This window comes from Dermacentor andersoni, chromosome 3 (assembly GCF_023375885.2).
Source record: "Dermacentor andersoni chromosome 3, qqDerAnde1_hic_scaffold, whole genome shotgun sequence".
NCBI classification, from domain to species: domain Eukaryota; kingdom Metazoa; phylum Arthropoda; class Arachnida; order Ixodida; family Ixodidae; genus Dermacentor; species Dermacentor andersoni.
In genome coordinates this window covers 7573922-7598321 of record NC_092816.1, presented here as the reverse complement: position 1 = coordinate 7598321, position 24400 = coordinate 7573922, and the positions used below count along the sequence as shown (strand labels likewise).

General features: G+C 45.5%; 1 protein-coding gene across 3 annotated transcripts in view; it reads left to right on the top strand.

Annotated features, from left to right (window-relative positions):
• The first annotated feature begins 8418 nt into the window (after positions 1 to 8418).
• LIMK1 (LIM domain kinase 1) overlaps positions 8419 to 24400 on the top strand; it is a 147859-nt gene continuing 131877 nt past the window's right edge. For 2 of the 3 annotated variants that reach the window (XM_055065653.2, XM_055065652.2), the window contains exons 1-4: positions 9123 to 9335; positions 11307 to 11442; positions 11794 to 11903; positions 17287 to 17545. In XM_055065653.2, coding sequence (XP_054921628.1) covers positions 9178 to 9335; positions 11307 to 11442; positions 11794 to 11903; positions 17287 to 17545 — 663 coding nt within the window. In that variant the 5' untranslated portion in view covers positions 9123 to 9177. Of the gene's footprint in view, positions 8525 to 8626; positions 8724 to 9122; positions 9336 to 11306; positions 11443 to 11793; positions 11904 to 17286; positions 17546 to 24400 lie in introns of those variants that run through there. The other variant, XM_050169397.3, reaches the window with a different exon arrangement.

Here is a 24400-nt window from a genome sequence, read left to right as displayed (position 1 = left end):
AGCGATACATCTATAGTGCTCTACAAATCGGAAACAAGATTGTTTGACCGCTGGTTAACGTCGACTTGTGAACGGCCTGCGCATGCGTGTGTGTGTATATATATTCATGGATCACAGCCCAAATTAAACCATTTGAAGTGCCACCCGTGTTGTCTTTATGTGTCTTCATTTTGTGTGTGTTAACTTGCGGCAAAAACATGCCTTTTCAATGTACATGAGATAACTAAATGCAGAGCTCATATTCCGAAGAAATGGGGATCATGTGCAGTAATGGGATATGAGGTACAGGAATAAACGAACTGTGTGGCATAATTAGGGGTTAAATAAAAATTGGTAAACCTTTGTTTTCTTCCTTTATCAAGGCGATATACTGAATGCTAACAAAATTTCCACGATGCCCTAATAACAGCAGCGATTTCACATTTAGTGAGAATGTTGGTCACATTGTAGGTCGGCATCATAGTGCGGCATCATAGTTCTCGCAGCCATAGAGTTTCCTACAAGAGTTTTGTAGGAAACTCTATGGGCGTCTTGCGCTGGAGTTTGAGGTATAGTAGCGGCGCCTGGTGGCGGCGCGGGAAACGACATCTGGGTCGTACCAGCTTGGGTCGTATTGAGCCCTGGCTGTGGCGAAGCACGTTTCTAGGCCGAGTTTTGCGTCGATTCGCACTTTTTTCTGCCCTGTTGCGAGTGCGAAAAGGCTCGTCACTTCTCACAGACCACGTCGACCACGCTGCGAGCTGGTCGCAGCCTATAGTTTAACGAAAACGGACTCTCCGTGTGCCGTGGGACGTAATGCTGGAAGCAGAAGGAATCGGCGACGCCGATCCGGAGAGACCTAGCTCAGCATCGAAAAAGCGTCACCGTCGATACTGATGCGTCGTGGGCTCCCATATGAACAAGAAGGCCTGAATCCCAACATCCGATTCTATCGTTTCCCTTCAAGGCCTCACGAAGCGGAGCGTCGGGCGCGCTGTATAACTGCAGTTCGTCGCGCTGGGTAAGCGAAACTTCGCGCCATGCTGACTGCTTCACCTGTCTTGAAGCTTGCTTGATTATAGATCTGCGTTCTAAAATTCGGTCTTTTGCACCTACAGTCCCGACGGCAGACCGACATAGCAGCAGGCATGGCTGGTGATTCACGATTCGAAACCCGGCCACAGCGACAATTAAAATTCGACCGGTGCGAAGTGGTGAAGTGCCCAGGTGTGTGCAAATGACCACAAATGGCCGGGTTGATTCGGTGATAATTCACTACCCCACTACGAGCAGCACAGGTTAGAGAGTTAAATGTGCTCATACTTGACCTCAAACCAGCATGTTGAGGCAGCGCAGCAAGATAGTATTGATTACAGCAGATCGATTTTCGAGCGTTGTCATTAAAAGCTACATCAAGCGAGCAGCGCACGAGCTCGCGCTGCGCGATTCGCACGTACGTGCGAGCTCATATATGCATTGCATCAGTTATTACCAGTTACTAAAAGGGGCAGATGACCGCTACTACAACGCAGGCCTAACTACTTGTTTAGCGGCATGCAGTCAACAAAGATTGCAGGAGACCCGCCGTTTCGCGGCATGTCGAAAGACCGCTGCCGTCGCAGCGCGTACGATCGTGCGCTCGAGCAGTTCGTACATCGCGGCATGCTGAAAGACCGCTGCCGTCGCGGCGCGTACCGTCGTGTGCTCGAGCAGTTCCGTACACATGATGTCTGCTTATCGCTGCTGTGGATTCATTTATAGCAAGCATTTCCTCGCGTTTGTGCGCCTGAATCTAGCAGCGTGCAAACCTTACCTGAAGTTCCACTTCGTACGCGACTCGCTTCACTTCCGATTGACACCGCGCTAAAACTTCGCCGCTTAATTCTTGAACGGCATACACGTATTCGGCACTGCATAATTTCTTGCCTTTACGCAGCGTGCCACTCCTGAAAAAATCTTCGGCGCCCGATATTCGCTGCAGGCCGTGATACAACACAACCGAAAGTGGCGGGTCCATATTGTAAACGTGCTTTCCGAAGCAGACGACCGAGCTTGGTACGACCCATTTTAGGACAGAGGGCGCTTTTTAGCACCTTTTTCGCAGCGCCCCCTGGGCAATGCAAGAGCCCCATGCTCGCAGCAGCTCGGAGCAAGCTCTACGGCTTGGAGCACGACCTACTGGAACTCCAGACCTGCACAGATATCCGGCTTCTATGGGAGCAGCTTGCGCCCGCTTTCGTTCAACCGACGGCCGTAAGTGGCGCTTTTATAAACTGTCGCCGTGGTGGTTGGTCGTGGCTCACGGACGCTCCTGTGGACGAGGCTTCAGCGACTTCGTTCGTAGCTAAGTACTCTTTTATCTTTATTAGCTAGTGTTTTGAAGTGTTTTCTTTTGCATGGAGTAGGGGCGCGAATTTTGAATTTTTGGTAGGAGTAGGAAACGTACCGGCTTTGTCTAGGTCTGGCGGCTCCCCCGTTAGGCCTAGGGGGTATTTCTTTCAGCTAGCCCTTCGGATTCTTACATGGAGTAGGGAGTGATAATTCTTTGTTTTTGTTTGGGATAGCGGTCGAGGTCGGGTTTGCGTGAGTGATTTGGCGAACTTGCTCGTTGTGCCTAGGGACGTAGGCCTAGCGATGAAATCGAACAACGTGAAGGCCGCGGGGGACGGGGAGCAGGTGCAGTGCGACGAGTGCCTGCGCTGGTGCTTCCTCGACGAGACTAAATTCCAGAATTTAGCAGACGCGGTGGGGTCTAGCTTCACGTGCAGGTCGTGCGAGGGCGTCAGGGAAGCTGTCCAAAAACTGGAAGGGAATTGGGCGGCTAAGTTTGAAGAGCTTAAGGCGAACCTGAGGGAGGAGCAGGAGAAGCGGGTAGCACTGCAGGCGAAGGTTGAAAATTTCGTCAAGGTGGAGGCGGCCCAGGCCGCGCAGTTGGTGAGGACTGTGGCCGAGCTTGGCGAGGCGAAAGAAAGGAGCGTCGAACTGCAAAGGCGGCTCGACGCTCTTGAGGCTCGGGCAGCGGATAATGTCGGGTCAGGACACCAAAGCGAGGGCGAAGTGGGAGACAGGGAGCCTAAGCAAGCGGTCGCCGGTGAATCGGCGTAGCTATAGCGATGCAGCGCAACACGCCCCGAGTGAGGCGACGCTGCAGCCACAGGAAGCCGGGAAGCAGGGAGAGGTAGGAGAGAATGAAAGGGTGATTATCGCTGGCGACTCAAACATGGCTGGGTGCTCAAAAGCAATTGTGGAGAGGGTGAAAGGCGACAAAAGAGTGGCGGTAGGGACATTTCCAGGGCAGACACTGGGTTCTGTCATGGAGCGAGCAAAAGAAAAGCTCACGGAAAATGCCCACGTGCGCAACCTTGTCGTAGTAGCAGGTGGGCTAAATGACGTCCTGAACAGGAAAGGGCCAGGACTAGCCCAGCGCTTGGCGAAGGGGGTGGACGACTTGCGCGAGCTATCCCCTCAGGTGCAGATCGTGGTTTGCACGGTGCCGGAGGTGCCTGTGCGTGACAGTCACGTACAAAGAGCCGCAATGGCTGCCAATGAGGCAATATGGAAAATGAGCCGAGAGAAGGGCTTCGAGGTTGTCGAAGTAAACAGGGAAGTGAGAAGTTGTGGTGGTTTTAAACGAGATGGGATCCACTTCAATTACAGGCTAGCACGAGAAGTGGGCTGGCGACTTGGGGGTCGCGCTGTTGCTTTTTTAGGGGGCCCGCGGGCGCTCAGGAGGTCAGAGTAGGTAGTAATAAAGAAGGTCCCCTAGGGGTACATCAGAAGAGCATCGCCGTCGATAACAGGAAAAGGAGGATAGCAAGAACAAGAGCTCGCCATGCAATAGGCTACATAAACATGCAGGGCGGCAGAAGAAAGGAAAAGTGGGCAGAGATTGAGGAGCAGTTACATAAAGAACAAATAGGGGTGTATGCGGTTACAGAAACGCACCTTAGAGACTCAGAAGAGCCGCCAGTTATTGAGAATTATGTATGGGAAGGGTGCAACAGAACTAAGTCGGAAAGAAAGGGAGGGGGAGTCGGAATGCTCATCCATCAGGGAGCCAAATGGAAAAGAGTAAATCCACAATGTCAAGAGCATCTTTGGTTATCAGGTACAATGAGTGGGAAAGAAACTTGGCTTGGAGTTACGTATTTGTGGACCGGAATAAATTGCACAGAGAAGAATAAAGAGTTAGTGGAATGCATAAGCGCTGATATTAGGGGTTTCGGGAATGGTGCTGAGATAGTCCTATTAGGTGACATGAATGCCCACATACAGGATTTAGATGGCTATACCGACAATAACGGGAAGTCAATGCTAGACCTTTGCGAGCAACATAATCTCGTGATCGTGAATACAGGGCCTAAGTGTGAAGGACAGATCACGTGGGAAGTGGGAAACCGGCAATCGACCATTGATTACTGTCTGATGACAGAAGGAATTCATGATAAGTTGAGAGAAATGGTCATCGATGAGGAAGGGTTTAGCAGCATAGGGAGTGACCATAAACGCATCATTTTGAAAATGGGATATGTAGTTGGGAAAGAGAGCAACGAAAGCAAAATGGCCAGTCCAAATTTGAACGCTGAACAAATAGCAAATATAGTCACTAGAGTGGAGGAAGAAATTGGCAAGTCGCCAAGTAAGGGGTGGGAATATGGTGAGCTTCTAAGTGTAGTAACGACAGAAATACGGAAAGAGAAACAACATGTTCATTGGAAAGGAAAACGGAAACCGAAAAGCTGGTGGAACAAGGAGATACGAGAAGCCATCGCCGAACGACAGAAAGCATCTCGAGAGCACAGGCAGGCAAAGAAGGCGCAGTTGCCACAGGATGAAGTAACCAGTAAATGGGAAATATACCGGGAGAAAAAGTCTATGGTTCAAATACTGGTGCAAGCAAAATTAAAAGGTGAAAGTGAACGTTGGTTGTCAGAAATACGTGAGAAAAAGAAGGCCGCACCTAGAATATTTTGGAATCACATAAAATTGTTAGGCAGGAAGGCAACAACAATACAACAACATATCCTAGACGAAGATGAAAACAGACTGGAAGAAGAAGCAGCAATAAATTACATCCAAAAAGTAACAGCCGAATCTTTCCAAGGCAAGGACAAGGTTGTATTTGAAGAAAAAAAGAGCATGAAAGAGACCCAAGGGGGAAATGAGCTAGTGCTTACAAATTTAAACTGGAAGAAAGCGGAAGAGAAAATTCCTAAGCGCACAGCCACAGGGCTAGACGAGGTTCCCGTTAGGCTGATAAATGAACTGGGACCAAAAAGTAAGGAAGCTCTCGTGAAAGCAGTTGAAAAAACTTTAAAAGATAGACGAATACCAGACAGTTGGCGACAAAGTAGAATGAATTTAATTTATAAAGGTAAGGGGGAGAAAGACAGAATTCACTCGTATAGACCGTTGACCATTACATCGGTAATATACAGGCTAGCAATGCAGGCAATCAAATTAAAGCTTCAAGCATGGGCAGAAAATAATGGCATTTTGGGAGAGCTTCAGAATGGCTTTAGAATAGGTAGGCGTTTGGATGATAACTTGTTTGTTCTTACTCAGTGTATTGAAATATCAAAGGCAGAAAGCAGACCGTTGTATGTGGCCTTTTTGGACATTACAGGAGCATACGACAACGTAGACCGCAGCATTTTGTGGGATATTCTGGAAGGGGAAGGCTTAGGTAACGATTGTATACAGCTTTTGAGAGAGATTTACCTAGAAAATACTGTTTGCGTTGAATGGGAAGGGATGAGGAGCGCGGAGAAAGTTCATATCAAAAAGGGACTGAGGCAGGGGTGCCCTTTATCCCCGCTGCTGTTTATGATGTACATGGTGAGGATGGAGAGGGCGCTAGAAGGAAGTAATATCGGGTTTAATCTCTCGTACAAACAGGCAGGTACAGTAATAGAGCAGCAACTCGCAGGTTTATTTTATGCGGACGACATTGTGTTGCTTGCAAACAAGCAAAGTGATTTGCAACGTCTGGCTAATATCTGTGGACAGGAAGGCAACAATTTAGGTTTGAAATTTAGTGTTAGAAAATCAGGTGTTATTGTATTCAATGAAAACAGTGAACAGACAGTGGAGATACAGGGCCAAGAAATACCTCGGGTAACAGAATATAAATACCTTGGTATATGGATAAACGAAGGCAACGGATATATGGAAACACAGGAAAAAACCATAACAGTCAAGGGGAAAAGAAATGCAGCCATAATGAAGCACAGAGCGCTATGGGGATACAATAGGTACGAGGTCCTCCGAGGTATGTGGAAAGGGGTAATGGTTCCAGGACTTACTTTTGGAAATGCGGTTGTTTGCTTTAAATCAAGGGTACAATCAGGACTCGACGGGAACCAAGGGTCAGTGGGTCGCCTAGCATTGGGCGCTCACGGGAAGACTACAAATGAAGCTGTGCAAGGGGATATGGGCTGGACTAGTTTTGAAGTGATCAGGGAAGCTCGCAGTAAAATTGAGTATGAAGAACGGCTGAGGAATATGGAGGAAAGTAAATGGGCTGGGAGAGTGTTCAGGTATCTGTACAGGCAAAACATTGATTCACAGTGGAGGAAAAGAACTAGGAAGCTTACCAGCAAGTATGCGGCCTGTGGGGTGGGCAACACAGCAACAAAGAAGGTCAAGCGGAAAGTCAGAGAGGCTGAATTAATCTCATGGGTGGCGGCAATGGAAAAGAAACCTGCCATGAGTAACTACTTAAGGGGAAAAAACGAAATTAGGAAAGAAACCATTTATGATAACTCAAAGGGAAGCTCATTACTTTTCGAAGCGAGATTGGGATGCCTTAGAACACGCACCTATAAAGCGAGATACAAGAAGGAAGAAGAAACATGTGCTTGCTGCGGTAAAGCTAGGGAAACGACGGAGCATATTTTATTAGAATGTGAAGACGTCTGTCCAGCGGTCGATTTAGGCACCACTGGCCTCCTTGAAGCCCTTGGGTTCAGCGGGAGCAGTGGTAAAGCAAACAGGTCCGCAATAGACATCAGTAAGAGGCGATTGGAGGATTGGTGGAGGAAAAGTAGGGAAACGGCAAAAGACGGAGACGTACAAAAGCACAGTTCGCAATAGGGTATCAGAAAATTTGGACGTGGTAGTTCATAGTGTTTTTTTTTTTTTCCATTGGTGAACCTAGGTAGGATATTAGGCAGCATAGTAGCAAGAGCTTGGTGGCGCAAGCCACCGCCCCGTTCCAAAGGGGACGCTCATAACATCCATCCACCCATCCATCGTCTGCTACGCGGTGGGCGGCTGTGCGGTGTTGTAATTACTACGGCAGCTGTTGTGTTGTGACGAACTGCTTGTCTAGTTGATGATTTTTGCTAACACAGTGACAGTGATGTCACAAGGCTTTGATCGGTCACTTGGCTACAAAAGTTGAGTGCCCGAACCTAAAAAATGTCCGAGCGTGTAGTCCGCTGCTCTCTAAAATAGCGTTGAATAGCCGCTCCTATTTCCTTTTTCAAGCAGATTATTATAAATCACATTGTGTATACAGTTCGCAATGTAGACAACAGTTTCATTGTACACGTTGTAAAATTCGCGTCTGCGCTCTTTAGAAACTTGAAGCCACGTACCGTAATTAATGTTCGACGACAGAACGCGTTTACCACTCATTTTAACTCCGTGAATGCGTCGCGAGTTCAAAAAGGGAATTACGTACACAGCTTCACTGCGTACGTATCTTAAGCACCACGGTTATGCTGCCGCCGTACCACGCAGAAAAGCTAGCTTTACAGTTTGAAAAGGGTTCCGTGACACGATTTAAGGCCTGCAGTGCAGCACGTTTTAAAGCACTGGGATCGCTTAATTTTTTGCAAGCTTTCTACTGAGCTAGACATCCAACGACATTAAAAACAAGATATGCTCACCTTCCCTTGAAACAGAATCGATCAGCCTATTGCACATATCGGGCGGAGGACTTAGTAGTGAATAGTTTTCCTATACTTTTATCAGATCGTCTGCCTTTCCCTACGGCACACAGCGGTAAATCCTAACGTCATCTACGACATTAGGCTATCTGCAATCAACTAAAAAAAGCTAGATTATCCTATGAATCTTTTTAAACAATTTTTCCATTCTCTTACGGAGGCTAGAAAAGGGAAATTTATGACGTCGATCTAGCATTGCAGCTGCCACCTATGCTCGTTGTTTACATTTCTTGCACCGCTCCTCCTCTTCTAATTTCACTATTCAAACGCAAAGCATTCGAAAATATGTTTTCTTTTGTTTATTTGTGAATTTATTAATTTACCGCCAATACAAGCGCTTTGTGCCTGCCGAAATGGCAAGACAAGCGCTGAACAGATCTCAGAAGCAGACGACAGCGAACAGGTTATAACTAGCGCCACTCTGCTCGTACGTTTTTTCCCTAGCGGCGAAAGGGGCGAACTAGACCAGGCGTGCTGGAGGAGGGAGATCTGTGCAGGTCTGGAGTTCAGTAGGTCGTGGCTTGGAGCATGGAGAAAGGCTCGGAGTAATCGAAGTTTATGTCTGATGTTCGTCATGGAAAAAGCGTCAGGTTAATATCGAAATTTGCTTCTGAAATAACCGGCAGTTCTTAACTAACTACGGCTAACCCACTTCACTAACATTGAATAACGATGAAATTTCAACTTGACAGAAGAGCTGCCGTTGACTTGTGAAAGCTGTCTGAATGTGATTGAGGACGACGAGTATTCGCAGGCACTTCACGCGGTGTGGCATACAGATTGTTTCAGGTGAGTTGTCGTTGAATTTCTGTTATTTGCCTTCACTAAATTAACTAAAAAATGTAAGGCTTTTTTCTTCAGGGTGCAATTCAGTGTCTTTTTCTTTCGTCAGAGTTTTAAAAGTTTCAGGCAGCGTCTCTTTGCATTATTTATTTCATTATTTTGCAATTTTGACCCCGCTCGTTTACGTCAACAAGAACTCGTGTTTCGCGCATGTTTGCATAGATGATCCCATTAAAGTCATTCCAGTGTGTTAGGTGACTGGAGTTTCTCGTGGTCAAAATAATCGCATTTCGAGCTTTGTTTGTGCCGTAATTCACTCAAAACCTCTGACTCGTAACCTTCATTTTGTCATCATTGCACATCGCGCGCAGTGCTATTTCGCTGTTCTGAATGTTACGTTGACTTTCGTCCCGGCTGGTCTCGGAAATAGGAAAAGAGAATCTCTTCACATTGAGTTGTCATGTGTTGGGCCTGGTTCCGCGACTTAGTGCATAGGTGCTGCCGACCTGTATATCCGCAAGCTTTGGCGCAAATGGTGGCGGCGTGTCCTTTGCTCAACACGTACGAGCGTAACACCTTTGTTTGTGGCACTGTGTCCGCGCTGCTGCCAAAGACGCTGTAGGTTTCTCGTGAGTCATCGTATGTCTGTCGATTGGGGATGCTCGCCGAACTGCTTCGGGTATCTTCCTGTGCGTATGCACGCGCCTAGCGTCACACCTCTAGGATTTTAATTAAGTTGTCCACGTCGTTCTCAGTGTATTCTTTGCGTAGTGCGTAAGCATCTAACGGGACCCCCAAATGGGTTGTTTCGCGCTGCCCGCGCCGAGTTTCGCCCCCCTTTAACTTTGACGTTGCTGGGTGTTTTCGTCCGTTCGTCCAACCCAGACAGTTATCTTTAATTTTGTAATGACGACGCCTGCCACAAGTAGGTGTCTTGAAAAGCTCAACTAGTTTGTCTGCTGTGTGCAGGTGTTCTCAGCCACGATTGAACGGGATGTCTCACTACTGGTTTCGCTTCTTGTTAGGTCATGTGCACTTTCATTCTGCTCACAAGATAGCACTGAGCGGCAGTTTCTTTTACAGCATGTTCGTATGTTTTTTTCCTGTTGATAAGAAGCTGTGCTGAGAAAAAAGGCAGTTGACACATTTTGCTAGCCTGACATTCATACTGCATGTGCACCTTGCCTAAGTTTCATTGCAGGACAAATTGCTAGCCATATGCACACTTCTGCTTTCTATGTTGGAATTCCTAGAGTATGCGTGTGCTGAGCTTCTTTATCTTTTTGGATGAACTTTGGGGGAAGGTAGGGGCACTTCATGGTTATTTGTAAATTCACATTTATTCTTGCTTGCTTGCTCAGTTTTATTTCCATGGAAATGAGGTCACAATATCCCAAGATTCACAATCTTTCTCCAACTGCAAAATGAGCGTTCTTTTTCTCCAGAATTCTTTTGTCACAGTCCACATATTGTCATCTTGCAGCTGGAGTTCAAAAGTCTATTATTACCGCATGAGTGTTTTTTATCACGTCATACAAAGCAAATTTCATAGCATTGATAAATACTGAAGTGTCTGTCTGTAAGGAACGAAGAAGCATCTTGAAAATGGTTTATTTGTAGTGGGTCTAGCCACTGGACGTATTCACAATTGGCAGCTTATCGGAGCATTTACTTTCCTACAAAATAGCATGCTCTTCCTTGAGACCCAGAAGTCAGCCACGATGAAGCTGACTTGCACCGATGACACTTTTGTACCTATGATAGACCATGCTGGTGGAGATGTTTGCGATGCAAAGACACTATAACCAATGAATGCACAACAGTAGGGGTTGGCATTATGTCTCAAATAAAATGCTAGTGTGATACAGGATGTCTCTGGCCTGCTCTGGTTATTTGCAGCCACAGAAGTTTCTACGTTTTCTTGCTATTGTAAACTGAAAGTTACAGCAGAATATTTTAAATTACGCACTTTTATGTTATTAACATCAGAAAACATTTGTTCGCTAGTGGAAAAAAGTGCACTGTGCGATTGGCACTTGTCTGGTACATGGAAGATTTTTGGTTGTGTGTCAGGAAGTATTCCACAACTCAGCCATTTATATGATGCAGTGTGAATTCCAGCAAAGTGCATACTTTCAGTGCAACAGGCTCTGAAAGGCCATGGTACAGACCTGCAGCTGTCATATAAAATTGTGCAGCTGGCAAGCTTCCCTTTTGGTGTTCACTTCGGAATGTATTTGATTTTCTCTTATTCGGTTTTGTTTGAATCTGTACTGCAGCCTCTTAACATATGCCATGTCAAGCTTGCTGAAAGGGTGTGCTTTACCTGCCTTATTTCTAACATGTTATCAATGGATTATCAACTACTAAAACAAAAAAATTAGAAAGCTTCTAACTAGGCATACTCTTATTATGTGCTTGAAACTTGTTTTTATTAGTTTGCATGAGGGCCATTCTCCTCCTTTTGAGATCATGTTGCACATTCGCACGTATTATACTTGCATGTTTTGCTTATGTGGAATCACCACTTGAGTGATTGAAAAATCTTGGATGAGAGTGCAGTTTTCTTTACTGCTGCATGCATTTCAGGTGCTCCGTGTGTGATGTTTCCTTGAACAGCTGGTACTTTGAGAAGGATGGGATGCTGTTCTGCAAGAGTGACTACCTGTCTAACTACGGCGAGGTGTGCCAAAATTGCTCAGAGATTATTACTGGCCCAGTAATGGTAAGCTTTATAAGCAGCACTATAGAAGACCTTTCTGAAGGCACCTGCTTTATATAGTACCACTTCTAAGCTGCTCTTTCATATCTTGTATTTGTTTGATTTCAAGCCAAAGTATACCTGTATAGTAACAAATAAAGCCGCATTTGGACATGTTTTCTTGTATACTATGTTTAATATTTCTTTATTAAGCTATTTCCAAATAATGCTGAAACAGTTGGTTTATGTGCCTTTATATTCCAAAGAATTGACCTAATATTTTAATATTCTTTGGTTACCTGAAGTAAACACCAAATGTACTTTGAATGAAAATTATGCTGCCATGGTTCCTTAATTTGTATGTACATATTCTAGGTTGCAGGAGACCACAAATTTCATCCAGAGTGCTTCTGCTGTGCAAGCTGTAATGCATTTATTGGGGATGGCGATGCATATGCTTTAGTAGAGCGTTCCAAGCTTTATTGGTAAGTGGCAGAAACTTTGTTTTACTACAGCAGATGGGCCATGGTTACGTGGTTTTTAACAGTATCATAAATTTGGATGTTGATATCATTTTTATATGGATTTGTGTGTCACTTTCCTTCAGAAACTGTTATTGTGTGTTTTAATGGCACACTAAAGAGCAGTTTAAACTGGCATTCCATGAAAACTATTCTCACTCATTTGGTGTAGAACATGAGGGCCTGACTTCCCTTGACTTTCGTGCGGACACTCCCGCACTGGTACATCAGCACAACATCATGGAATTTCAAGCTGTTTTTTTCTAGTTGGCCTGTTCCAGTTCAGGAAAACATCTCTGAACTGGCTATGTTAAAGGGTTCCTAAATGACCCCTCGGGTTTGGTGAAAAACACAGTCTGCATATAACATACACTGCTATGAACATCTCAGCCAAATTTTGCACTCGTGCATGACACATGGAGCTTGGAAGCAGAGTGCAAGGTCACCTTTTCTCAAACACTCTCTTTTCAACAAAAGCCTTCTCCTCATTCTTTTCGAGCTGTTATATTTTGTCATATGTCAGATTCCCATATGCGGCTGCTATTGGCCAATAGCTGACATCAATCAAGAAGAGTGTTTGGATCAGCGCGCCTATTCCTACTGTTACTGTGTATATTGATTGACGCAGTTTGATAAACAAGCTGAAGGAAGCAAAAATCTGCTTTCGAACTTCAATAGGAATTATGTCCTTCCGGAAATACGAATATCATACTATCACCAACTATCGTCTGCTAACGCTCGGCCGCTCCCGCCCGCGTAGGGATGAAACTTTGGTCACACTACTTATCAATGTCGTAGCTGCCGGCACTTGCTAATTTCTATTAATCTATTAATTTCAAGTAGCCTTGAACCACACGAAACTTATGGTTGGACCAGACGTACGCTTGCCAGCGTACTCGCTCCTGGCCGCCCCTGGCTAGACACCTTGGCAGACTTCATTTCATATTGAGCTGTTGGTGGTGCTTCAAATTGAACTATTTGGATGTGGCTACTATCCACTGGTCAAGCTCAGGACAAAGCTGGTCCGCACCACATAGCACGACCAGATGACGCATATGAGCATGAGTGCGCACTCTAGCCCTGTTGTGCACATAGTTAGCCGCCTCAGTTTGTTGCAGCGATTCTGCAGTGTAGTGTAGGTACTGTGGCCGCCACAGGGCGCTGCGATAAGCGCACTAGCTAAGGACCGCAGGGTGCTCCGAGTGGTGACGGTAATGGGACTCAAGGCCCAACTGCCAGCATCTGACAGGCAGGTTGTCTGCTTCCCAAGTTGCACACCTTCAAGGTTTGTTACGTTATGGTCGAAGCTAATTATGTTAGAAATCCTTTCAACACAAGTCCAGAGTACAGCATCCATCACTTAGCCAATGTGCACGCTTCAAATGTACTCGTGTGATTGCAGATGAAGTTTGTTCGACCCTCAAAAATTGTGTGGTTGTTGTAGAGATAAGTGCAAAAGGAAATGTGTCTGTGCTGCTCATGTCACAGGGTGCAAGAATAGCCGCGCATAGCTATCTAGTACACTGTAGCAGAGCAAAGGGGTGAGAAACCATGAACTCAACTGTAAGCTGAGGGATAGTTTCTGAGTTTCGTGCATCATAGATTTGAAAAATCGGAATGAGTGGCATCTATAGAAACATCAAAAATCAAATTTGAACTGCGCACCATGGTGCCGTTCGGCAGGCAGAGCGTTGTAGGCACCACCATGCTCTGCCGTAGCCTTTTGCAGTTAAAAGCATTGAAGAAAGACTGGGAGCACTGCAGAGGGAATCACAGGTGATCTTTGATTGTCAATAGCTGCGCTTCTGTTGAATGCATTGAAGTACATCTTGCGGCAAAGTATTTTTGAAATAATGTGTTTTAACCTCAAATGCATTTCTCGACTGCAATAAAAGTGGTTCAGATCGTTTAGATCTTTGCACTGTCAAAAATCCATGACATGGCAAACTGGTGCAGGAGTTTCAGTGCTGTGTCATGACTCATTTACACCTATCCTGGCTTTGCCAAACAGCTTGTCGTGGAAACAGTGGCTGCTTTTCTATTGGGAAAACATAATTTACCTATACAGCTTCGCATTTCTCTTTAGTGTCTTTTAATGTCCCAATATCCTGTTGTTCTTTTCACCATGTTAGAATATTTCTTCGGTCTAGCCGACATGCCGCTCACACTTTTCCAGCGATCTAGCATGAGTGTTTACAGGCAAGTGGATCACTGCTGTATCACAGTGCAAGGAGTTGGGCAAGCATGCGCACAATGCACAGTCCAATGCAAATGTCCTTTGTGAGGCCAACTGTCATCATTTATTTCCTTCCGTAAATTCCACCAACGTAAGATTGTGGAAGGCCAGGCAACTGGGTAAATACAAGCATTGCTATGGATCTTTATTCTCCCTTTTTCACTGTGTCATATGTAAGAGGCATGTGGCGCGAAAAGAAATCAAGAGGATGATGTGTGCGGATCGGTCCGAACGGCATGAGCCCTCGAGACTCGTGACCCGAGCTGTGATCGGGAGAGAAGCGGCGCTGAGCTAGCTTCATCATTGTGGCTCTGGGCCAAGAAGGTCGTGGCGTCAGCATCGTATTGGCAACAGGAGCCATGGAGGTTCAGTTAAGTCCGGGACGCTGGCGGGCCAGGGTGGCCGTCGACCTCGACAGTGTTTGAGCGAGGCACCTTGGACCTGCTGCAGCATCTCATGGCAAGGCTGAGCACTCCAGGAAGGATCCCCCTTCAGAGGCGGACCAGCACGTACGATAGTCCCCGGGGTGTCACGTTTGCACTTGAAAAAATAGCGGCGGAACCCGGTGTTAGGTCTAGCCAGTGAGGCCGAAGTGCCACATCACCGACGGAGTTCGGAACACCAGCAGCAAAGATGGACTAGTTGACTGGCTGACATCAAGGCAGCAACGTCTACGGCATCGGCAATGAAGAAGATTTGACAGGCATCGGCCTCGGAGATACGTGAGACGACAGGTGTTCGTATGCAAGTGTTTACTATTCCTTAGTGGAGTTTTATTTTTTTTACCGGCCGACTGACCGACCGACCGACCGACCGGCTTACCATGTTAACAGACCTGCTTGCCCTCATGCTCGCGCAGGGTATATTTGTCTCCCCCCCTGGTGTGATCGCTGAAAGTACATATATATGTAGTTTGGCACGTTTCAAGGTGGTTGACCTTAGTCCTGATAAAGCTATTCATTCGTAGTGGCAGTGAAATTTCGTTACATTGAAATCATGTATTAACACGCTTCATTATATTGAGACTCAACATACATGGTGTTCTATGAACAAGAAGCTATAACAAGTTAAAGACTTCGTTCAGTATATCGAGAATTTTGTTATATTGAAGTTTGTTATGTCGAGGTTTAACTGTGCTTGCTAAGCTCTACAGTGGGAAACAGAATGCCCTTGTTATGACAGGGAATAGGCTAGCAGTGATGCCATCTATTCTGGAAAAATGGATTGAGTACCAGCACTTTCTTGAAAAGCGCCACTCCAATTTCACTCTAATGGACAGAAGGTTGAACCTGATGAATGAAAAGACGGTGTTTAACTTTTTTTAAGGTTGTGCAACACAGGGAAAAAAAAAAAAGTTATATTGAACACATTTTTTCCCCAGAAATTAGCCTGCAGCTAAAAACATGAAAGAGAGTAGGAAACTCCTGAAGTAAATTCTGACTTTTTATCCTGCGCTTGACTCTCCCTTCAATGAGTAACTACTTGCCACCCACCTGCCAGTCCCTCCCAACAGAAGTGTGTATTCTTTCACTTTATAAGATCACTTTACTGTACAGTAGTGAACAGTACACTTGTTTTCTTCATTCTCTATTTTTTGAATAAGTGTTGCTTCAATCCCGCGAGTCTGAATGGATTAACCACGCTTGTATTGTTTCTTATGGGAGGATCTGCTTCGGCTTGCAATCAGTTTGGTTTGCAACCAGAGCCGCGTGAATTGGGTTCTAGAACTGAGGTGTCGCTGTACTTTACAGACATAATCATCACCGCCGAGACTGTGTACTGTGCTTGTCTTTCAGCATTGTTGAAACCTGGTGAGGGGCCCTTTAAATTAATAAACAGCCGAACTACGTACATGCTGCTGTGTGCTAATGGTTTTGCAAGCTCCTTATTGAAGGCTCTAGGGCACTGGCATGTGCAGGAAGTGACAAATGTGCTTTCACTGTTTCGGAATCTCATTGTTCACAAGGGGACATGCTGCTGCAGCTCATGTGCATAAATGAGTACTTTCCATGCTTCTTGTATCATAGGAAAAGTTCCATGCCTCTCCCAACTAGTGTGCACATTGTTATAGAGATCGCATGATCAAATCAAAGAGAAAAAGCATGTGGTCCCCTTGTACATAATGTGGTCACACATTACACCTGTGCCTTTTTTCTCAGCTGCTTACTTCCGGCAGTTCGTTTACTGCCAATGTTTCATTGCAAGTGACAGGCTTGAGGCAATTCAGACACGTGACTTTACTGTCCCGTGAATGTACCACAGCAAGGGCCACAGATGGCTTTACTGCAGCCTGCCAGTGATGTGGGGGAATTGCCTTAAGGGGAGAAAGGTGATGTTGGTTGTCCGTCTAAGTTTGGCTGCTCTTTGTGGGCTCACAGAGTGAGGTTTCATTATGTGAGACTCTAAGACACACATTTATTGTTCTTGTACACTTCCATTTATACACAAAGCTTATTAGAACGTACCTGTAGTGTGTGAAATGGCGGTATGGGCCATCTTAGCTTCCTCTGTAGAAACTGGGGAGTGTCAACCCCACTATATACAGTGCAGGGTAATATAAAGAAGTGCCACGTAATCAAAATATGAGTTCATAGAAGTAGTGAAAATTGCAAATGTGGGGTACGCGTGTGTGAGTGCACCATCAGTTGACATCTTTCAAAAAATAATTGGATTATCTTAACCACGCGTAGAGAGTGGCTCGGTGGGAATGGCAGTACAGACTGATCTCATAATCTCCCAACTTAGCACTCACTTTCTTAACTTGGTTTTATCATAATTGTTATTGTCATATGTTTTGTGCTTCTTTGTCATGATTTATCAACATAACAAAGTAGCTAGTGCAAGCTGGCTGGCTGTTTTCTAGGTATATATGTGTGTGAAGCTTGTGAAAATAAATGATTGTTGGAAATGAATGCTTTGCTATGGAGTATGTGGCCCTGTGTCTGTGTGCTAAAAGGCTTAAGTAAAAAGCTTGTTAGGTTATGTAATTTACCTTTGCTATGATGTTCATTGACAAATCTGATGGGGGTAGTGTTGAAAGTTCTCTCAACTTGTCATTGCAGCAAGAAGGCAGAGTAGCATATTCCAGAGTTTTTATGATTGCTCCTGCAGCGGGCCTTGCTACCGGCAGCACATGCAGCCACTGAGCCAACGCAGTGTCCTGGGTGGGCCGCAGCCCCACAGCATCCAGTTGCTTGAGATTCCAGCTACTGGAGGGGCACGCAGCATCAAACTAGGCTCGCCTTGCCTTGGGCGTCATGGAGTCCACATCACTGACCTGGATGTTAGCCCAGACCTCATGGCATTACACATTGGCGACAAGATCCTTGAAGTCAATGGCACGCCTCTCAGCAGCCAATCACTGGAAGAGGTCAGCACTGTAGAGACCCACTTATGACAATATGGAGCTACCACTGTAGTGCCTAGCTTACAACCAACTTCTTTTACAACCAGGTTATGGAGAAGAACAGCTGTGAAGAACTCATGTAATCGGTCTTGTCATGTTGAGCGAGCCACCTTACTTACTGCCTCACAGCAGAAAATCCGCAATTGGACAACTTTACCTGCTTTCTCTGTGCATATTTATGAAGGGCACCTAACTGTTCCGTACGAAGTAGAAGGCCTTTAGTATAGTAAAAACCTGGATGGGCTTGTTTTTGAGCATGGCCTCCTCAGGTGTCACCTGTGTAGGCTGTTTTTGTATGTTATTACTTTCCTCTCTTGTTGTTGGGCCTCTTAGGCATTATGGCAACAGTTGCCTCATCCATCATAGTCTGAAAAGTGTGCAGCACTGTCGGTGTGCAAAAATTATTTTACCGCCAACATGTCGCTGTTGACCGAGAGCTAGAGGTGTACGAATATTGAAACTTTCGAATATTTTTAAAATAGTCTTTGTTATTCTATTTGCACCGAACTTTATCTATTCGAATTTCAGAAAATAAATGTAATGGTTTCATTCGCTAAACATAATATCGCAGCACGTCAAAATGACGTGCAAACCCAATTTTCCTCGCAAACTTCAACCTATCGGAAAGGTTAATGGCCGCCACCGCACCCTGATGCTATTTTAGACAAGGTAGGTCGATCAGTGCCCACAGACTAGGCTGAGTGCTGCATAAAAGGGCGAAGCAGAGCATCTGCTTATACCATCTTTAATCAAATGTAACATGCACCCAATTTTTGAGAGTTCAAAATAAATATGCACCTGGATGTATGTTACAAGATTTCTTTTAAACTATGTTGACGATCAGAAAAAAAAAAGACAAGCATAATACACCCACATAGAATGTAAAATTTATCCTACTGTCAGTTCCTTTCCTTCAGTGATCCAGTTTTGCTTGCTTTAAGGTCACTTATGGATACACCCTGATAGCATGCCAATTCAAGGGCCATTACCTTGACAAGTTCGGTTTACACAGAGCTGCTTCAGAATGTCTGCTAGCTTGTCAATTGAGGTCTGGATATTTTCCAGTTTTCGGCTCGTAGAAACTTTTCCTAGTCGAAGTGCAGCTGAAGATCTCCTTTCCTTTGCACCACTTATGGAGACAGGTTTGGGCAAGCAAAAAAGACTCGACGTAGCTTTCCTCAGCGTGCGAAATAACTTTCCTTTGATATGAGCTTTCATCACTATAAGAACGGTAAAATATCAAGTTACCCAGTCTTGCGCTGATACCACACGTCGTGACACCCGCATCACTGCGCAGCACAGTGTTTTTTCACGTGGCGGACAGCTCACTGCCACCAGGTCTACGGGATATCGTGCAACAGGATTTGTTTTGTCGTGTGACGTACATACCTTCGTCAAGTCAGCTGTTGGTGCTCTGTGCTTTCGTCTTCATGCCTTTGACCGTATGCGCAAGCTGTACGGAGTCCCACATGAAACTATCTGTGTCGTGCCAACATACTTTCGTTTTAACGCCATTGACTGTGTGTGCCAGCTCTACAAATGCATCCATGCATGCCCTCATGCAACATAGTTGTTTTCATGCCGTTGGCTGTGTACGTTATCTCCACGGAGTTGCAGCATGTCAACTGCTGTTATTTTCGTGCCTGTGTGCACTATCTCTGCAGAGTCCCGCGTGAGTGTGTGGCTTACGTATACTTTCGTTATCACACCTGTGGTTGCTCACACTAGCTGCAATGTCGTAATGGAAGCAACTGAACAGCCCCAACAAAGCTTGCGCCTGGCCACCAGAAGTGCGATTTGAAACTTTTTCGAAAAAGTTTCCCAATCTGAAGCACTCTGCTGCCCCTATGGAAACATGCTGAAGACACCAATGGCAACGACCACCGCTCTTTTGAACCATTTGAAGCAGCACAAAACTTTGTATGCTGAATTTCAAGCTTCAAAGGTGGACGCCAGTCAACCAAGCGTCGTTGATGCGCTGAAAAGAAGCGCGGTGTTGCCTGATTGAAAGAGAAGGCTTTGGACCTGAAGATTGCTAGAATAATAGCACTCGACTTGCAGCCATGTGCGATTGTTGAAGATAGTTGTTTTAGGGACCTTTCGAATGAGGCATTCCTTGGTTATTGGCCACCATCAAGAATGATGCTGTCTCGTACGCTGGTGCCAAAGTTGTACGATGACACTAGAGATGTCACTAGAAATGACACAGACTGTTGCAACAGTGACTAACACCCTTGCAAGTACTATATGTGTTTAGATTTGTTGATGACTTTTTAGTGGTTTTAAAATGTGATGAGAAAGACTTGCAAAAGCAGTCTTCCGAAATAATTGAAGTTTTTTGTCAGTGCCTAGCACCTGTAGTAGTGACTCACTAGATTCCTGTTGACTGCTATTTATGCTTTCTTGACTTAGGGCTATGTTTCTCATCCAAACAGCTCTGCTGGGAATTCCAGCCTAAAGCAAAAAAAAAAAAAGAAGATTTTGATGTTTCATTCTTCGCATTCTAAGCTCGTAAAGCACAGGATCGCTTATTCATCCTTTGACAATGCCTTTAAAAAATTGTGCATTCATCGGCTGCGAAAGAGTTTCGGCGAGCAGGTTCATCACCTAAGTGAAGCAGGATACCCACGAGCAATGCTCTCTGCAGTTGGAGAAATATGCTTAAACTGGAGAAGCAAGTCACTAACGCCAACCGTGCAGGAGCGCAAGAATGTACAAAGAATGTGTCCTTTATTTCTTGCATACATTCCGTTTCGCATAACCTGAAGAAAGTGGTGGAAAGGGCGGGAGTAAAGGTGGTTCTTATTGCACCCGACAAGCTAACAAAAATGTGCAGAACAGTTAATAAAGGAGATAGGGAATCTGTGTGTACTAAGAATCATCGCGATAAGCCTGTACAATGTGCTAAAAATGTGGTCTATGCAATTCCCTTGAATTGCGGTGTGTCATACATAGCCCAAACAGGAAGATGCCTAAATGACAGGTTGAAAGAACATAAGTACGACACAAAAAAATATCAGAGCATCTAGGTATTCACTGTAGAGACTGTGGCTGTGCGCCATTATTGGAAAAAAACTAGCATCATGCCCAAATCAACAGATAGGCTAACAAGGGAGGTTGTTGAAGCCCTAGAGATAAAAAAGGTGGGTGATTCTTGTGTCAGCAAGCCGTCTGTCAAGCTCTCAAAGAAAGACGTCACATTCCTTACAGAAATCGTTTTTCATGCGTCGTAGGCTTGACCATGTGATGCTCTTTCATGTCTCATATTTTCCTATCTTCTGTTTATTCATGTTCAGCCAGTACTTACTCTGTGCATCCAGTGAATAAACATTCAGTTGTTAGTGCGCCCTCTGCACGTGCTGTTCTCTTTTGTCTGGTCCCTTGTGTTCTCTGGCACTTTTACTATGGATATGAACCAACTAGCCCAAAAATGTCTTGACTAGAGAGCAGGAGCTTTATGTCAGGCTGGGTGGCACCGACGACTCAACGTATACTAGCAGCAAAGCTGCCAGAAACTTGCCCACTCCATGGCCCAAGATCTTATTGACCAGGCCCCGGAGGACACAGAAGAGCTCATTAGACTAACAACATGCCATGAAATCACTCAACACTACAGATTCAACCGCAGAACACTCCCACCACCGCTTCCACAGCTCACGAAGGTGCAAAAGACAACAGATTGTTGCACACCAACACAGTCCCGCACCCAAGAAGGCTTCTTCTCGTGTTCCCTACTCGACATGACGAACAATGTAAATACTGTGAACAGCTAGGAATACTCCAGCACATCGTCATAGATTTCAAAGAAAATCCAGTTTGGCCTCCTCTACCCCCTGCCCCCTACCACTGAGAGCAGTGGGAGACACTGCTGTCCAGCTCCCACCTCTCGGACCAGATCATGTTGGTTGAGAAGGCGGTTGCAGCCAAGACGGCGCATGAATTCCCATGAACAGGAAACCACTCCTGCAAATCAAGTCATCTTTAAGATCATTAGACATGTTTTCTCTCTCTCGTGCAATGGAAGCGACTGAACAGCCCCAACAGAGTTCGTGCCTGGCCACAAGAAGCGCAATTTCGAACTTTTTCAGAAAAGTTTCTCAATCTGAAGCACTCCGCCGCCTCTGTGGAAACACGCTGAAGACACCAATGGCAACGAGCACCACTCTTGTGAACCATTTCAAACGACTCAAAACTTTGTATGCTGAATTTCAAGCTTCAAAGGTGGATGCCAGTCAACCAAGTGTTGCCGATGTGTTGAGAAGAAAAGCGGCGTTGCCTAATTAAAAACGAAAGGCTTTGGACCTGAAGGTTGCTAGAATGATAGCACTCAACTTGCAGCCATATGATCGTCATTTTATGAACCTTTTGAATGAGGCAATCCTTGGTTATCGGTCACCATCAAGAATGGTGCTGTCTCGTACGGTGGGGCCAGAGTTGTACCATGACACTAGAGTGGGTTCGTCTGGAGCTACACAAAGCATTCAGTGATGGCATGGCATCACTTGCATTCCCCTCTGGCATTTGGACATCATGAGCAAATGGAATATATATCAACCTGACATGCCACTTCCTGGACACTCAGTTCAAGCTACCCGGTACAACCTGAGCACCAGACACTTTCCGGAAAAGCACACAGCAAGTAGAATCACTTCGGTCTTTGATGAGCTTGTTGCTAAACCTAGAGAACGTATTTCCTATTTATGTTGTGATGGATAATGCATGCAACATCAGGGCAGCCACTACTGCACTTCCTTGGTTTAAAAGAACTTGTTTTGCACACACCTTGCAGCTGGCCATCAGCGATGGAAAGGAAATGACTCGAGGCTTTTCTGTGCATTTTAAGAAAGCAAGAGGCATTGTTGGACATTACAAGCACAGCCTGAAGGCACATAAAAAACTAATGCTGCCTCTTCGAGTTGTACAAGATGTCGAAACAAGGTGGAATAGTGAAATTGCAATGTTTTCGAGGCTTGTAGAGCTGAGAGAGTTGATAACCATTGACCTTGCTTCTGAAGATGAGTAGACTAAACGCTTCTCAGTGACAGATTGGAGGCAAATTGATGAGTATGTTGCTGCTTTGAAACCGCTTGAAGAAGCAACAACTACAGTTGGAACTGATACCTACCCAACACTGTCAACTGTCATACCGATCCTTCACTGCTTGCTCACACACCTGAGCAATGCTATGACTCAACGGTTTGCAACATCTGTATTTTCTGCTAATCTGACCATGTGCCTGAAAAGATTTCCAGACTATAAACTTGATGAAGCAGCAAGCTTGGCAATGTTCTTGGACTCTCATTTCAAGCTTGTGGTATACCAAGATGATACAACAATGGGCAGCTTGCTCCAGAACTTAGTAGTTGAAGGTGTGTGAAAGAATTCTAATTGACGAAAGAGCACACAGGTGTCCCATGTGTTTACGGCCCAGGAAAATGTCTAATCCACCTCAGCATTGTGGAAAAATTTTGGCACCCTTCTAAGCCAGCAACAGCATTCACAACCACAAGCAGAAGCAGAAAAGTACTTGCATGATGTGACTCTGTACCAAAAGGTACACCCATGTCGCTGGTGGCAGAAGCAAGGTGCGAGAGGTTACTCTTTGCTGGCTCATCTTGAATGGCAATACCTGGCCATTCCAGCCACAAGCGTTTCTAGCGAGCACCTGTTCTCAGTGTCTGGTGCAGTGGTTACTGGCAGGAGAGCATGTCTACTTCCAGGACATGTTGAGCAGTTCACTTTCCTGCGTGATGTCCAGTGATTCAACTTGTAGCCATCCATTCTGTTGAAAACGGTATTGGACTTTTTTCTCCGAACAACTATGTGGGAGTCCACTAGGTGTGCAATAAATTTGCTTTTTTGACCATGTTTTGCAGTACATTTTTTTCGATAATTTAAAGGGACATTAAAGGTTAATATTAAGTCAATGTGGACTGTTGAAATACCATCCCAGAAACCTCGAAACGCTTGTTTCATGCGAAGAACAGCCTTATTTTAATAGAAAATGCGTTCTGAAGCGTCCGCGTACCTTTAGCGCAGTTCAATTTGCCCGCCCTCCGATCGAGGAGTGGTGACGTCATAGTCTCATGGTGACGTTGCGCCGTCGGTGAGTAAATCGGCGCCCGCAGACGACACTATGGCTTTTTTGCTCAAAACGCAAACGCGCGGCCAGAAACAGAGCCAAGACAGAGCCGACAGCAGCGCAAAAGCGGAACTATGGTGGCTAGAGGAAGGGAAAGCGCGCGATGATAAGCTGGTTCTTTACTTTATGACTCCAACTTTGACGCTCGTTGCAATGGAGTACTTTGACAACGACACATTGATTGGCTCGCGATGCTGGGCTGGACTTCAGGGATTTAAGTACTGACGACTGTGACCTGCTGCTGAGGGCTCGCGCTGCCGGCTTCGTTGCGTACTACTATCACAGAAACTGTATGTCATGGCTGTACATATTCGCACATTTGTAGCTTTTCCTTTGTGAAAACCAAATGCCGCACTCACCGCCCCGCCGTGTCTTCAACCTGCAGTTGTTCTTGTGCTTCGAAGAATGCAGGCAAGACCGACGGAACAGCGCTTTGAAAGCATTGCTTGAAAGGCACTCGACACGACTTCAGTAAGTCGGTGTTGAGCTCGTAATCCTCTGGACGAAAGTGCAGCGAGCACACTATGCCATTTTTCGGCTCTTTGGCAACGTGCTGTGGTAGAGGTATGGCACTTAACCACTTCGAACGGAGAGGTTCACTCGTTGGCACACAGTGATAAATAACGTTAGATTCGCCGCTGCAACTGCCCTTGGCCAAGTTCCGTGGACCATTCGCG